The 16,466-nt window shown below is 39.5% G+C and overlaps 1 protein-coding gene and 1 long non-coding RNA gene across 2 annotated transcripts in view; one reads left to right on the plus strand and one right to left on the minus strand.

Moving 5' to 3' along the window:
* Positions 1–8,088, plus strand: part of KBTBD12 (kelch repeat and BTB domain containing 12) — an 83,237-nt gene extending 75,149 nt beyond the window's left edge. The window contains exon 6 of the mRNA XM_083354323.1: positions 7,663–8,088. Coding sequence (XP_083210449.1) covers positions 7,663–7,832 — 170 coding nt within the window. The 3' untranslated portion in view covers positions 7,833–8,088. The remainder of the gene's footprint in view (positions 1–7,662) is intronic.
* LOC310635416 overlaps positions 1–16,466 on the minus strand; it is a 790,193-nt gene that overhangs the window by 15,458 nt on the left and 758,269 nt on the right. The window lies entirely within an intron of this gene.

Raw genomic sequence — 16,466 nt, forward strand, 5'->3', positions numbered from 1 at the left:
CCACTATTTTAACAGCATTAGTTGAATGGAATGCCCGTGGCAAACCCCTCACAAAAGATGTACTGTTAGATTCTGGATCTTGAATCACATTGCATATATACTGCCTTCTGTATGTGAAATCCAGATGTTCTCTTCTTGTAGCACTCTTGAGGTATGCTCAGGAGTGTATTGTGGAGGATTATTAAAAGTATGAGATGGAGAGGCGGAAGAAAGGGAAAGAAGCATCAGCAGATGGTCCTCAGATTGAGTAGCATCCACCTTAATAGTGCCTCCTGTTGATGCTCTTGGAAGGATGAGGATGGCAGATGATTTATGGAGCTCATCTGTAGCAGAGGTCCCATTTCTAAGCCAAAGTTCCTTTTTTTTTCCCTTCTACTTTTTGTAAAATGAAACTATCAGCTGGAGAGGAAATGAATTAATTGGGCTTCTAATTCTTAGAAGAATTAGAATTCTAGAAGAAGTTGGCATGGCTGAAATCTCCTAGTGTTACTATAGTGAGGAAGTGGAAATATGTTTATCTGACATAGGAAGGCCTCGTCCATATCTTATGCTTCTTCTGACAGTCCATAATAAACTCTTATACTAATATAAGTTCCCTTCCCTGCCCTTTATTCTTACCCAAACACTCTCAATAAGAATTTTCATACTCTGATTCCTGAATTTCTGTACATTTTTTTCCTTTATGTACAGCTTAACATAGGTACAGCTTACAGATAAGAGGCATGGTGACGCAGATAAGAGCCACGGTGGCATAGTGGTTAGAATGCAGTACTGCAGGCTAATTCACTGCTCACTCCAGGAGTTTGATTCTGAATGGCTCAAGGTTGACTCAGCCTTCCATCCTTCCAAGGTCGGTAAAATGAGGGCCCAGATTGTTGGGGGCAATAGGCTGACTCTGTAAACTGCTTAGAGACGGCTGTAAAACTCTGTGAAGCGGTATATAAGTCTGAGTGCTATTGCTATTAACACCCTTTCCCTTTCTATTAAGTCTGTTTTCTTAAAAATAAATCATAGCTTTCCAAAGCTATCATCCCACCAAGTTTCAGCAATCCACAGGGTATCATATTTCTCCTCCCACGTTAGGACTTCAAATGCTCTCTGTTTGTTCTGGTAGCCCAGGGGTGTCAAACTCAATTTCACTGAGGGCCGCATCAGCATTGCGGTTGCCCTCAGGGGGCTGGGAGGGTGTGGCCTGGGTAGGCGTGGCCTACTGGGTGGGCGTGGCTAGAGTGCATATGGCCTACTGGGTGGGCGTGGCCAGCTCTACATCATTCGCATCAAGGGTGCCAATGGGGGCCTGGGCAGGAGTGGGACAGATCTGAGGGTCTCTGACAGAAGGAGGGTCTCTGGGCCAGGGCCAAGGCAGTGGGGGCCATTCCCTCACTGTTCCCAGGATGGCTTCGCGGGCCACATGAAACCACTTCGCGGGCCACATCCGGCCCCTGGGCCTTGTGTTTGACATGTCTCTGGTAGCCTGTGCATTGGGGTACAAGCGGCAGTCAGAGGGTGGCAGCAGAGCGTTCACTCTTTCTGAGCAGTATACAAGAGGAATACATGAATACATATATCTGGGCCAAATTTATGGTTTCTTCTCAGCCTTCACTAACAAAGTTTTGTTAGTAGTGGGACTCCAGGGCAGCCTTGCTTACAACCCTTACGCCAAGGAAAAAGAGGAGCAAAGAGAAGGGGAGATAAGACAAAATAATAAATCTCAACGGTGGGGGTATTTGAATGGTCATGTAGAAACAGAATCTTTCAGTGATTTAAGAACTAGAGCTAATCATTTTCACTTATAAATTCCCATATAATTTCCCATTCTCTTCTCATAGACAATCTTTATGGCACAATTATTTCCATGGCATACTTAAACATCATTATATGTCAAGTGTTTCTGACAACCTGAGCTTTTCTTTTTTTTGGAATTTGGTTTCTTTTCACATGATAGGAATCTGAAAGTGGCCACTCAGCATTTGAAATACAGCTCAGATATAAAACCTTAAAGAAGAATTCAAGTGTTTTCATCACTAGGCTACTTATTTCCTGTTCAGTTTAAATGAAAACAGTATGACAATTACATAATATGCAGGTGTTTGACTAGAATTATAAGAAAACCTTGAAGCTTGTTTTTTTTTTAAAAAATCAAAATTATCTTTGTTGAAAATTGCATCTTGCCATTAAAAAAAATGGAGTAAGAAGAAGCAATCAGTATATTGAACTGCAGGGATAATGGTTAACTCTACCATATATAAAATGCAATTTTAAAACAAATAGAAAAACAGATTAAATATTTATTTTATACCCTAAAGCAATCTGTCAGTCTCTGCACGCAAAGGGCAATATTGTGTCAGGGAAACTACAGAAGTCACACAACATTAACAGCAAACCCCAGCCCATTTATGGCTGAATGGCAAAATAGGTAGAGGTTTATGAACATCTTGCGATATTTAAAAGAGCGTCTTATGGAGAGCTCATTAGTCGTGCTGGATAGAATAGGCTGCATAAATGGAAGAGCTTTATAATAATGACAGATACCAAAATGCCAGAGAGTTTTCTTCCCTGGGGCTAATACAGTTTCAGGGGAGATTATTTTCGCTAGAGTTGTGGCAAGACAAGTAACGATATAATTTTTTAAAGAGGAAGCAACTTGCTTTGTGCCATTGTCTCAATTGTAGCTAGTCTTCCAATTTAAAAGGACCATTAGCTTTCTAGGGGTGCTTTGGAGAAGATTTCCCTAAATGATCCATTTGGTCTCTGCTGCTGCTGCTTCCCATGCCTCTCTCTTTGGCCCAACAATCCAGAAAGAAAAGGATGGATCCTGCTCTCATTTTGGCCACTCCAGAATAGTAAGAGAAATGGGTTCGTCCATTTCATCTTTGCAACCACCCCATGACGTGGTTGTGAGAAACAGACCCGAAGTCATTCAGCAAAATCATTTGGGGAGGCCCTGAAATCTTCTCCAAAGCTGGTGGGTCTGCTTCTGAATTGGAAGATTAGCTACGATTGATTTAATAAGGATTGAGCCTGGCTCTCCCTGATCTTAACTGGTACTGAATCAGTTGCTTTTATATTACAATTGTATGGTTCTTAAGGAGACTGCACTAATTGTAAAAGAGGTAGTAGGCTGGCTACCGTCTCCCAGATAGTTTTGGATTACAATACCTAACAGTTCCAACAGTTGCCACATTGGCCAGGTCTTCCACTCTCACAACTTTAAACTTTAAACTAAGGAAAAAGCTCATCCACCCAAGGATAAAATACTCAGACACAAACTGTGAAATGTGATATATGCAGTACAATACAGGGAGACATGTTTAAATCTGTACATTGGAGAAATAAAACAATGATTTCACAAACAAATGGCAAAACATAGGAGAACAAATTCCATCAGGATTCAGCAGTCCATCTGCATTTGAAAAAATGGTCACTCTTTTGAAGACAGCCAAGTCCACATTTTGGACAGATAGAACCAGTGGTTTGAAAGAGGGGTAAAAGAGGCCATCTATGTTAAAATTGAACAGTCCTCCCTCAAGATACCAGAGGGATAAGATACCACTTATCTGCATGATTTAAAACTTGAAATGAAACTGACAAGAAATGATCAATTTTGTTTACATAAAAACAGATTTATGATACTAAGTATTGTCAAAACTATATCAAAGAGTTTGAGGCTTAGGATTGTCAAAACTATGTCGAGACTGATAATGAAAGTGTGCATCAATCAGCAGCCTCATTCTTGAATTTGGACAAAACACAAAGGCAACGCTATAACTCAGACATGTCAAAGACAAGGCCCGGGGGGGGGGGCAGATCCGGACCGCAAAGTGGTTTCATGCGGCCCATGAAGCCATGAGGGAAAGGCCCCCACTGCCTTGGCCCTGGCCCAGAGACCCTCCTTCTGCCAGAGACCCTCAGATCTGTCCCACTCCTGCCCAGGTCCTCATAGGCACCCTTGATGCGAACGATATAGAGCTGGCCATGCCCACCCAGTAGGCCATACACACTCTAGCCACGCCCACCCAGTAGGCCACACCTACCCAGACCATACCCACCCGGCCCCCTGAGGGCAACCGTAATGCTGATGCAGCCCTCAGTGAAATTGAGTTTGACACACATGCTATAACTGGTTCAGTAAGATGTGAAAATGCTTTGAGTTATAGTTTTGTTCCTCCTCTCTCTACTGGCTTTCAAGATTCAGTAAGGGTATTTATAGATCCCACAGTGTGTGTAGAAAAAAAATGGAAAAATTATCCATTTCTCCCATTTCTCCATCTTTACAAAAGAAGAAGAAAAAGGGATTCTGAACCAAAATTCTGTCTTGTTTGATGGTTTGTTTACTGCACAGTTTTGCAGCCTTTGTTAAAAGCCGCTCATTGTGAAGTCTTGGCTTTGATTTCACAGGCTTGCTTGAATGGAACTGCTTCTTCTAAATTCAATACTTGTTCCAAACAAGGAAACTTACAAGAGAGGAATTAAACTGCTGTTTGCTTTAAAGCATTTCCTAAAGCCTGGAGGCTGTTTTCTTATTTGCCCTAAAAACATGTATAGCCTCTATTGTTGTCATTGCTGTTATTTCTGGACAGAATTTTGAAAAGAATTTGAATGGACATGTTTAACACTTCATAAATTCTAAAATTACATTTGAAGTGAATTTAAAGCAAGCCAATATAACCCCATGTATGAAAGAGCCTTTAACAATAAAATAAAAATTGTAAGATGATCAGAATATTTAAATGCCATCATCATGAAGCCAAATGACTTTTTTTTACTCTGCACCAAGTCTAATATTAATTCTCACTGATTCAGTTTTGTGTGGTTTGCCACTTTCTACAGAAGTTATTAATCTTAGCTGCAATCACACTTTTTTCATGTTCCCATTTCTTGCAGTTCTGCAATTTAATTACAGTTAATTACAGCTGAACAATGTACTATGTGAAAACAGTTGAAAAGATACAAGAATATAACCAACAAGACAAGACAACCACATTCAGAGGGAACCTTTCTTCAGAAATATGAACTAGATTCTTCTTGTGGTGTAGTTAAGGAACTCAAGAATTTTACATATAGTAAATATAGCATCATATTTGTTTCATTAGGGACGCGGTGGCTCAGTGGGTTAGGACGCTGAGCTTGTCGATCAGAAGGTCGGCAGTTTGGCGGGTCGAATTCCGAGTGCCGCATAACAGAGTGAGCGCCTGTTACTCGTCACAGCTTCTGCTAACCTAGCAGTTTAAAAGCATGTAAAAATGCAAGTAGAAAAATAGGGACCACTGCGGTGGGAAGGTAACAGCGTTCCGTGCGCCTTTGGCGTCTAGTCATGCTGGCCACATGACCACGGAGACATCCTCAGACAAGCGCTGGCTCTTCGGCTTTGAAACGGAGATGAGCACCGGCCCCTAGAGTTGGAAACGACTAGCATGCATGTGCGGGGGAACCTTTACCTTTACCTTGTTTCATTACTGTACATAAGAGTAATGTTAGATGACTTAACTTGAAAGAATATTTATGAGTATAAAAGTAAAGACATCCATTTGGATGACAAATGCAATGATTTGTTGTTACAGAATCGCAACTTTGTTTCAACTTGTCTTTTCCATATTAATCCTTTCTATTGATTCTATTGATCTTTTGTCACTTAGCTTTCCAAATGCTCTAAGTTACTAGGTCATTCAAATTAATTGTGTTCTGTGTTGTCCTCCTCTGTTTTTATAACATTCTGGGCATATTGGGAAGTGTTATGCATAAAAACAAAGATGCAAAGATTTGCTTTAAAAGTCTAAAAGTCTTTTAATTAAATTTCTTCTTTGCAGGTTATGTGACTTTGGGTTGCTTTAATATGACTAACAGAAGAATGCTCGGCACTCCTAAAGCTCTTCCCACCCTCCACTTAGCCATCATTTCTAGGCAAATGTCATCCATCAGAGAAAGTTCTAGGGTAGGACCAGGGAGATCCATGTTCAAGTCACCCCTTAGCTGTTGAGGTTCACTCGGACAGTTGGTGTCTCTTAGTACAACTGTATCAGAGAATTGTCAGGACCATAAGTGTGATGAAAGTGTGACTGTTATGTAGGCCACTATAAGTTCCTGGAGGAATGGGAGGATATAAATCTAACAAACATAATAAATAGATAAAAGAAATCATGTTTTAATAACACAAAGTTTCCCCCATGACCTGATTATGTTGCCCTTGTCTCATCTCCTGTCCGTGAGTAAAGCGCTGCTATGCCTTCATAAGCTGTAAGTAGTATTTTCTCACTTGTTCTGATACCATCCCAAGTTTAAGTAATTTTCCATCCATAACCTCAGAGGTGAAGTCAGGTAACTATCAGCGGATGAGATCAGAGTATACATATTTTGGAAGTGTTGGGGAAATTGGACATGGCCCTCCACACAATCACTAGCCAGCCTCCCCTGTATCCATTTCCTTCCCAGCTTTTGTCCTCTCTGAGCACTTTGTTTCTTGAAGTGCTTTCATATCTGTCATCTGTTTTTTTTACTGCATCTTTTCAACAACATACAGGGAGGAAAATAGACTTCCCAGTGGGAAGACGTTATCCCTTTGTGCTAATCCACTTTTACAATATTTTTGAAAAAGTTATCTTTACCGTAAGATGCAGCCCTCCTGCTTTTCCTCATAGCAGTGGGCAGAAAATAATGAGAAATATTGAATTAGGCTGTTGTTTATTACTTGCAGATTTAAGTAAACGTGGTTGCCCAGCAGCTGGTCAGAGTTCAGTTGTTGGGTCTATAGGACTGATTTAGTTACACAAATATGTCAGGGCCCATCTCTCTCTTCTCTGAGAGAGGCTATTGCTTTCTGGATATTTCCCCATGGATATCTTTATTTTACATTATTTTAACTTGTGCCATATCCAAGCTGGGAGTGAGAAGAAGGGAAAATAAAGCAGTTTAATAAAACTATCCCATTCCTATTGTGATGTTCAAATTGGTGGATGTTTTTCATGCTGGTTGGTGATCTGCTGAAGGGGAAGTGCAGCAAAACCAAATGGAAACCTAGGGGTAGTTAAGGAATGCATTCTCAGCCATGAAAACCTCCTGTGTAATTTTGGACCAACGGTTCTTTCTCAGCCCAATCTGTCTGACAAAGTTGTGATCCTGGGCAAAATGTGAGCAAGGAATGCTATTACATTGATTGAGCTCCTGGTGAAAAGGCAGGATGTAAATCTAGCAAAGAAACACATCTAGGCTAATACAAGTATTGTGCTCCCAGATCAAGACAACACCCCTATTTGCCAGTGACTCAAAACAGATGCACTACAGGAAGGATAGGGATTGGCCATCAGATGACAAATATTACGAGCACCTTATTTTGTGTTGCCAGATGGGGGGACAGTGGAGGGGAATGGCCCATGGAATCAACACAAAATAGAATTTCTCAACAAACTACATAGTTGTATATTTTGGAATATCAAGCCAGCAGTCATGCCCGCCTTCGATGATGCCTTCTTCCAAAGAAAAATACTCCAGAAGAGGCATGGCACTAGGTTTCAACCATAGCCATCTCTCTCTTTTTTATCTAAGTACAGTACCAAATTATTTTTGAAATGTTGTTTACAGGCAGAACCTAGTTTCTGGACTCCTTTGCTCGCTTTGTATCTGAACTCATCTGATTTATACGCCTACCTTATTCTTTTTTTATTTCAGCTCGGCATGAAGTGATCACCAAAGAGATCCTAGAGCTGGACACTTGGGAAAATCATTGGAATGTTGTTGCAGTCAATGCCCTCATGCACGACAGCTACGATGTCTGCCTTGTTGCTCAGCTGAACCCAAGAGATCTCATCCCTCCTCCTTCTGATTTAATGGAACAATAGGTGTGCAATTTTAATGGAAAATAAATAAGCCACCTGAATGGACCAGAGGTATATTAATATGTGGCAATTTCAATGGATGGTTAGAAAAGAGAATTCCACATCATGAGTTTTTGAAAGATGATATACAGCTTGGCTTCAACATAGCAAATTCCTACTGAAGTAATTCAAAGAATATGCAATGTTTTTATTTTCCACAACTTTTTATAATACTGCATTCTGTGTGCCAAACTGTTACTTTCTTCTGTTCAGGACTCCAAACTCAACGTACCTTGCAAAATAGGAATTATTAAAAAAAATGTTGCTTATGGCATCAAAATTAAGACAGAGCAATAGCAAGTATTTAAAAATAAAAGAATTTAAATAGTTGATTCTGTACTGACATGAATACTATGGAAGCTATTTTTTTAATCAAAGGAAAAAGGGAAAGTAAAACATAGCCTTAATCTCATTAAACTGGCTTGAAAAGTCATATAGCTGATCATGTATTGTTAGCAGATAAGAATCTTTTTTCCCCTCTTCTGTTTTGTAGTCTTTTGCAGATTCAAATTAATCCAGATGTGAAATTTAATTTAGATCACATATAGAAGGACTATTAGCATGTACTTTCCAGTTGTCCCTTGATGCTCTGGTCTGATTATCTCAAATCCCCAAAGCTTGGTTTTATTTGGGAATCTGAGAATATACTTTAACAGGTTAAATGAAGCATTATAAAGGTCTACAGTCATCTGCACTGATTCATCTAACTCAGTATTGTGTACTGAGTAATGTAAAGTAAAGTAATGGCTGCAACAGTCCACTCCTTAACAAAATAATCTTTTCTAAACCCACCTGGAGATGCCACAAAGTGCATTTCTCTACTCCGTGTGCTTCACTGAGCTGCTAAATATGTTCAAACTGACAGAATTTCACCTTCCTTTAAAAATTGTTGTTTTTCTTCCAGATTTTAATAACTTTCCCCCCAAAATTGATCTATTACTCCTCTCTTGGCCCACAATATCTCCTTTCTGTTAATACCAGTCTATTATGGAGGAATGCCTTTGCTGCTATTTCTTTCATCTATTGGAAAATTTGAACATTTGTGCCCAGGCAGAAAACAGAGAAAATGAGGATTTGTTATGGTAGATGTAGAATCAACATGGGCCATGGGGGGGGGGGGGGGAAGGAAAGTGGTGATGCAATCAGAGGAAAAGAAGTAATGAAAAAAGCATATAAATGAAATGGCCTAAAATGAATAGTACAAATCTTTTGGAAATCCAAAAGGTGTTTTTTTAATACACTTTGGATGACTTTGATCAAGTGACAAAATTAGTGGATCAGAGGAATGCTGTGGATATAATTTACTTGGACTTCAGTAAGGCATGTGATAAAGTAGATCACAAACTACTACTTGATAAGATAGAAAAATGTGGGTTAGATAGCATCACCACCAGATGGATTCGTAGCTGGCTGACAGGCCGTACTCAGCATGTGGTCCTCAATGGAACTGCATCTACATGGAAGGAAGTGTGTAGTGGGGTGCCCCAGGGCTCTGTTCTGGGCCCAGTGCTCTTCAACATCTTCATTAACGATTTGGACAAGGGGATAGATGGGGAACTCATCAAATTTGCAGACGACACCAAGCTGGCAGGAATAGCCAACACTCCAGAAGATAGGCTTAAGATACAGGAGGATCTGGATAGACTTGAACACTGGGCACTATCTAACAAAATAAAATTCAGTGGTGAAAAAAGTAAGGTTCTACATTTAGGCAAGAAAAACCAAATGTACAGGTATAGTATAGGGGGTACCTTGCTTAATAGTAGTAACTGTGAGAGGGATCTTGGAGTCCTAGTGGACAATCACTTAAATACAAGCCAGCAGTGTGCTGCAGCTGATTAGAGATGATGATGATTAGAGGTCTGGAGGCTAAAACATATAAGGAACGGCTGCTGGAATTGGGTATGTCTAGTTTAATGAATAGAAGGATTAGGGGTGACATGATAGCAGTGTTCCAATATCTCAACGGCTGCCACAAAGAAGAGGGAGTCAAGCTATTCTCCAAAGCGCCCGAAGGCAGGACAAGAAGCAATGGATGGAAACTAATCAAGCAGAGAAGCAACCTAGAACTAAGGAGAAACTTCCAGACAGTTAGAACAATTAACCAGTGGAACAACCTGCCTCCAGAAGCTGTGAATGCTCCAACACTGGAAGTTTTTAAGAAGAGACTGGACAGCCATTTGTCTGAAATGGTATAGGGTTTCCTTCCTGAGCAGGGGGTTGGACTAGATGACCTCCAAGGTCCCTTCCAACTTTACTATTATGATTATGACTTATGTAAGCTGTACTGAAATATCAAAGTTTCATTAAATATTAAATAGGCCAGTTTGGTCTATAAGTTAAGGCACTGGGGTAGAAATCAAGAGACCGGGAATTCTAGGCACAAAATCTAGCTGGGTTACCTGAGGCCAGTCACTCATTTTTAGCCCAACTCACTTTATAGGGTTGTTGTGGGGAAAATAGGAGGAGGAAAGAGTATTGGGTATGTATTTCACCTTAGGTTGTTTATAAAAAATAATAAGGGGATAAAAAATAAATCTAGAAAGAAAATAATAAAGACTGCGCAAGAAGCAATAGAATTTGCTTGAAACAAATTCTAAGATTGAATCACCTTGCACATTTACACATACTGTAGATCTTTAGCTGGCTGCTTTTTCCTTCACACTATCTAGACAGAATATATTTGGCATCATATACAATAAGCTGTATTTGTATGTATAATTTTTGTACTGTTCATACCAGAAAGTCTACCATTTAGTCTGTATTACAGAAAATGTTACTTCAAACCAGTGCTTTTTTTGTAAAAGAAAAAGGTGCCGGAACTCACACATGTCATACAACCCGCCTTGCCTACCCTACAAGGTTCCATCCAAAAAAGGTGCCGGAACTCCGTTCTGAGCATTCTATGAGAAAAAAAGCCCTGCTTCAAACAATAGCATAGAATCCTTGTTCTTGTGTCCTGAAAAGGCTCCCAGCATTGAGAATTATGAAATGTATACAGTTCTTTAGTTCTATTGAAATAACCAGGTTATCAACAGCATTTGAGAATTTTCTCCCCCAATGCCTCCTTCAATAAATATCCTAAGTTTGATATCAGTAACTTCTTATTGATTTAACCAAGCAAAGCCACAGTATTCTTAGCATCCTTTTCAGACTTTCAATGTATTTTAAATCGAATTTGTCCCATATGCAAGATGAATTTCACCAAATAAATAGATAAAAAAGGGAAATTATTTTTTTATTTTTCCAAGAAGCATTCATTAAGCCCATGTATTGCTATCAGTGGTGCTTTTCAGTTCTAAATAAAAACTGTTTACATAAATTTTAAGTCGCTGGGAAATATGGAACAGTTCTCTGGTGTCTTTTGTGCAGACTTGCAAAGAAATGTAATGTTAACACACACATACACACACGTTGCTTGCTACATTATTTTCCCCACCCAGATTGTTCCCCCCCCCCCGCATGCCTTTTTGCACAGTTCCCCATTCACTACCCTCCCAAATCATGGAGAAAGAGGGAGTGTCTACCATTAGCAGAGAGGTTTGTTTCCATGGTACCCTGGTAATAGCAATCTTCTTTCCAAATTTAACTATAGGCTCTAATGAGCGATCAAGACAGCAGCTCACCTCAGCCATTTATGTGACCAACTCACGCCCACCAGTAGGGAACAAAGGAGATGGAGAACTGATCTGCTAGGTCTGCTTTGGACAGGGAGAAGCCAAGAAGATTGAGATGGGGGCTCCGAGGATGATGTTTTTTTCTCCAGAAAATTTCATCTATTTGTTTCCTTCACAAGTCATCTCTATGTTTGAAAATAATCAGATATTTAGAAGCAACACATATTTCCAATACTGTCTTCTCAAAGAAAAGCAGGCTTTGGGAAGCTTGAAATATATAAAAATATATTTGGTGCAGAAAAAAACTACAGTTCTTGTATTCTACAGTAATGCAACTAGTCATATTGTAGAAGTCTCTTCCTCCTCCTCCTCCTCCTCCTCCTCCTCCTCCTCCTCCTCCTCCTCCTCCTCTTCTCTTTTTACCACTACGTGTGTGTGTTGAGGGAGATACAAAGTTCTGATTCTTGTTCTTTTGGCAGCCTCAACCATTGTTAATTGATGTTGTAGTATGTCTTTGATGTTGTCTCTCCATCTTCTTCTGGGTCTGTCTCATGTTCTTTGACTTTCTTTTCGTATATGTGTTGTATGGTATGGAATCCCACAATATCCAGAAGAGCAAACCCATACTGTAGAAATACAACTACATAATTTTGGTACAGTTTGTCAGAACAGTAGTATTAGAGAAATTAATTAAACTGTACCCAAGTATTATGAGGTGAGAGAGAAAGGAGAAGCTGGGCATTGGCACTTAGTTCTCATTACTATTATTTTTGGCTATAAACTTATCTATAACTGCCAGGAAGCCTGATCTAATGGGGCAGAGGATTGTTTTATTCTTAATAATGGATGGAAGCTCTAGAAATTTGTTCTGGAATGCATACTTTTAAAAATGATGGATGAAATTTGATATCAGTGTTGACCCCTGCCCAACTCTGGTATAGGGTGTGTCCCTATTCTGCTGTTTTTCAGAAGAAATGAAAGAAATCTAGTTTGCATCCCATTGACAAAATCTATCCCATTCATGGAAGGGATTAAACTAGTTCCTTAACAATTGTTAGAAACACTTCTTAAAAATAAATGTGAAAGAAAGTTTACAAGATTGTACATCTCTGCAAACAGAAGATACTTCAGTACAGAACATTTTCTTGTAAAATTGTTAAGATGTATATGGAATTAACCTAAATAGCCCAAGCCCAGAGCCGATACTTCAAAATCCAGTTGAGCTTTATTTGCTTACACTAATGGGTAGAATTTTGTCAAATTTAAGCTTTACCCTTCTAACCTATTAGATCGATCCTGGTTGCCCTTTCTAGGATGTGACTACCCTAAACTTCTTCTCTCCATCCAGCTTGGGACAACACAGTCTCTTACTCTACAGGCGTCTCTCTGGGGAAGCTCTGTGTTGCCAAAACTTTCCACCACTGCTCCTCCATTGCCCCTTCCATCACAATGCTTTCTCATGAATCTTTGCAACCTGAGCATGATTTCCATGAGTCCATAATTAAGATGGCCTAGTATATATTTCTTGATTTTTCTTATGTACTCTAGCTCTCTCTCCACCTCCAAGTTGTCATCACTTGAATAACTGCCAGGCACACTTGTGGAATCTGGCTTTCTATTATGAAATGACGCATATGATCTTCTGTTTTTCCTGAAACAATTTGCCATCTCCAGAGAGCGAAAGGGACAAGTGTTACCATAACTGAGGATTTCCATGTTATGTATGCTCTAATTCTTGAGTTCCGGCACTGAAGAAGATTGAGCGGTTTACAAAAACTTCCACCTCAACAAGTCAATAGAGGAACAGTTTCTGTTTGGCAAATGGGGGGCTCTGCCACAGAACTGCCTGTTTCATGATCTCAGTTCACCTTTCTCTGCAATCACATTCTATTTTTCATACAGTTTTTGTGCAAAACAAAAAGTGAAACATTAACCCAGTTCTCGGAAAACCATACAAACAACAGAATATTAAACTCTGAAAAATATATAAAGGTAAAGGTAAAGGTTCCCCCGCACTTGCGTGCTAGTCGTTTCCGACTCTAGGGGCCGGTGCTCATCTCCGTTTCAAAGCCGAAGAGCCAGCGCTTGTCCGAGGACGTCTCCGTGGTCATGTGGCTGGCATGACTAGACGCCAAAGGCGCACGGAACGCTGTTACCTTCCCACTGGAGTGGTCCCTATTTTTCTACTTGCATTTTTACGTGCTTTCGAACTGCTAGGTTGGCAGAAGCTGGGACGAGTAACAGGCGCTCACTCTGTTACGCGGCACTCGGGATTCGACCCGCCAAACTGCCGACCTTCTGATCGACAAGCTCAGCGTCCTAACCCACTGAGCCACCGTTTAAAAGAATTCTTTTCTTGAAAAAGAAAAACTATTTATTAGGGGACAAAATTTTCAAAGTTCTCAAATGTAGTATTTCATATCTCTGGCTCGGATCACGTACATTGGCCTGGCTTGCCTCATTTGTGGAGTGCCGTGGAGATCATTTCCAAGAATCTACTGCACACAAAAACACCTTCCACTTAACCTTCACCCCAGAGGAATTGGTGCCAGTGATTATTTCCCCACTAGCAATTTACAGCACCTTCTACAGCCATTCAACTATTTTTGTGCCCAAAATAGTATTAACGAGGTTAGATTGTCTATCATTTGATCAGCAGTTGGTGATGTTATGGAGTTGCTTTCAGTTACAAGTGGAGAAAGATAGTGAAAACTATCTTGTGCACAGGATGGAGATAGATTTTATCACAACTATGTCTATTTTTTTCAGAAACACATAAAACATTCTCAAACATGGGAAAAATTAAAGCAGAGCCCTTGGGAAAACCACAGGGATGTGGACCTTTACTTCTGAAACTATCCCAAGTTATTAAGGGACAGAATTCTGAAAATCTTGGAGAGAATCATAGAAGTTGGCTCTGATACAGTATTCATTATTTTTTCAAGTACACCATTTATTTTCAATGTCTTTTCCTGTTTGAACTGGCAATTTAATCAGCATTTTTGAATTAAACTAGGACTTACAGAAATTAGTGTGAAAAACCTATATTTCATTGATAAGAGTGCCAATTAATTTAATCTTAATTCATGTCATTACATGCAAACAGGCATGTTAATGTAACCTACATTTGCCTAATAACCAAAAAATTTTAAAATAATGAAACCAATATTTTGTTTCAAAAGAATGAAGCAAGCTAAAACAAAATAAAACAAAGCTTTAGACTCCAAAATTCCTTGAGATGGCACACACTATGATTAGCCTGTCATACTGGCTGGGTATTATGGGAATTGGTCCAACGCATCTGGGGACATAAGATTTAAAAAGTCTGGGTAGGCCAGTTACATTGAAATGGAAAAATTACATGCATCTACTGGTTCTGTTACTTGCCAATGTGATTTGTTTGTTTGCTCTGGCCTTAACATATGACTCTGCATTGCACAAACCATTCAGACTGCAAATAGGCTGATCATCTTTTTATATGATTTTATAAAAAGATATAATCCACGTCTTTACACAGAGGAGTATGACTTAAGGTTTCTCATCAAATGTCTGAGAATCTACTTACGAACAAATCTCCTTCAAATTGTTGGCTACATCTATTACAATTGCTGATCAGTTTTGTAGACCGGGAAGAAATGAAATTGAGAAGAGTTGTCTTAAGGCATTTCCTAACTAATTTTTTATTAAGATTTATATGCTGTTCCAAGGTAAGAGGCCTCTGAATGATTTATATTCCCCTCTATAGCAGCAATAAGATTTAAAAACAGTAACCTATAAAGCAACCTAACCACAACCCTAGCACTGAGGAACCAGACATCACACAAAGAACAAGACAAGAGGATTTGCGTCTCAAGCGTTCCAAAACACCAGCAGGATGTGGCCAATTTAATGTCAGGGGAAATATTGTTCAAAAGAATACTGTCTTAAAAGGCTCATGGCTGTGATCTCTGAAGCTAATATTTTCTTGAGAGAAAGTCCAGAGAGAGCCACCCTTTCAGATCTTACCAAATCTTACCCAATCTTACCTTTCTGCATATCACAAATAAGTGTTAAGAGCCTATATCATTTAGGTTATGTTTCTGTGGAGGATATTTAAGTTATTGTTTCTTGATTCAAGGTCATAGGGGGACATTCTGAATAGGAGGAAAAATAAATTCCTCCAGGTTACCTGAGGAACAATCTCATCCCAATGAGATTAGCCTGTCCCACTTGTTCTGGCAGAAGGGATATGGTCTGGATCCCATTGGCCAAGAAATTGCAGCTGGTGGCATCCAGGAGAACAGCCTTTGCTGCCAGGGTTCCTGCATTTGGACAATCATCACCCATGAAGTGAGATACATCCCCACCTTCTTGGTCTTCTGAAAGAACCTGAAAACTTGCTTTGATATCCCCAAGAGGGACATCATATTTTGGAGGTATCTAATAGATTACTAGAAGACCCCATCTCTACCAGTTTACACATTACTGCTTTTTCACTGTTTTAATATTAATTTTAATGTTTTAACTTTTAATGTCTGATATTCTAATGTTTTAACTCTGTAATTGTTTTATCCTATTATTTATGGTATTGTAAACCACCCAGATTTGCTTGGTAGAGAGAGGGGTGACATACAAATTTAATAAATAAGTAGCATGTCTTTCACTGCAGGTGTAATGTAAGTATTTAAAAAGAGAGAAAAACTAAAGTTCCATGTACTGGCGTGAGGTTCATACATAATGTAAACCAGGATTTTTACATTATGATTTATTGAAAAATATACAGTGGCTTGATTCATACACAATGGAGAGCCATAAGAAATGAGTTTGCACACTATGGTATAATAGGCCTTGCTCACACTAGAACAAGATACTATTAAAACCCCAGTGGGCCAGAACCCCGAAAGAGATTTCTTTTCTCTTGCATCTCCAAAGCTTCCCAGCAGGTTTGAAGTAGGTGTGTGATTGGCAGGAATAGCCAATACTCCAGAAGATAGGCTTAAAA

Source organism: Vipera ursinii (genome assembly GCF_947247035.1).
Source record: "Vipera ursinii genome assembly, chromosome: 2".
Classification (NCBI taxonomy): Eukaryota; Metazoa; Chordata; class Lepidosauria; order Squamata; family Viperidae; genus Vipera; species Vipera ursinii.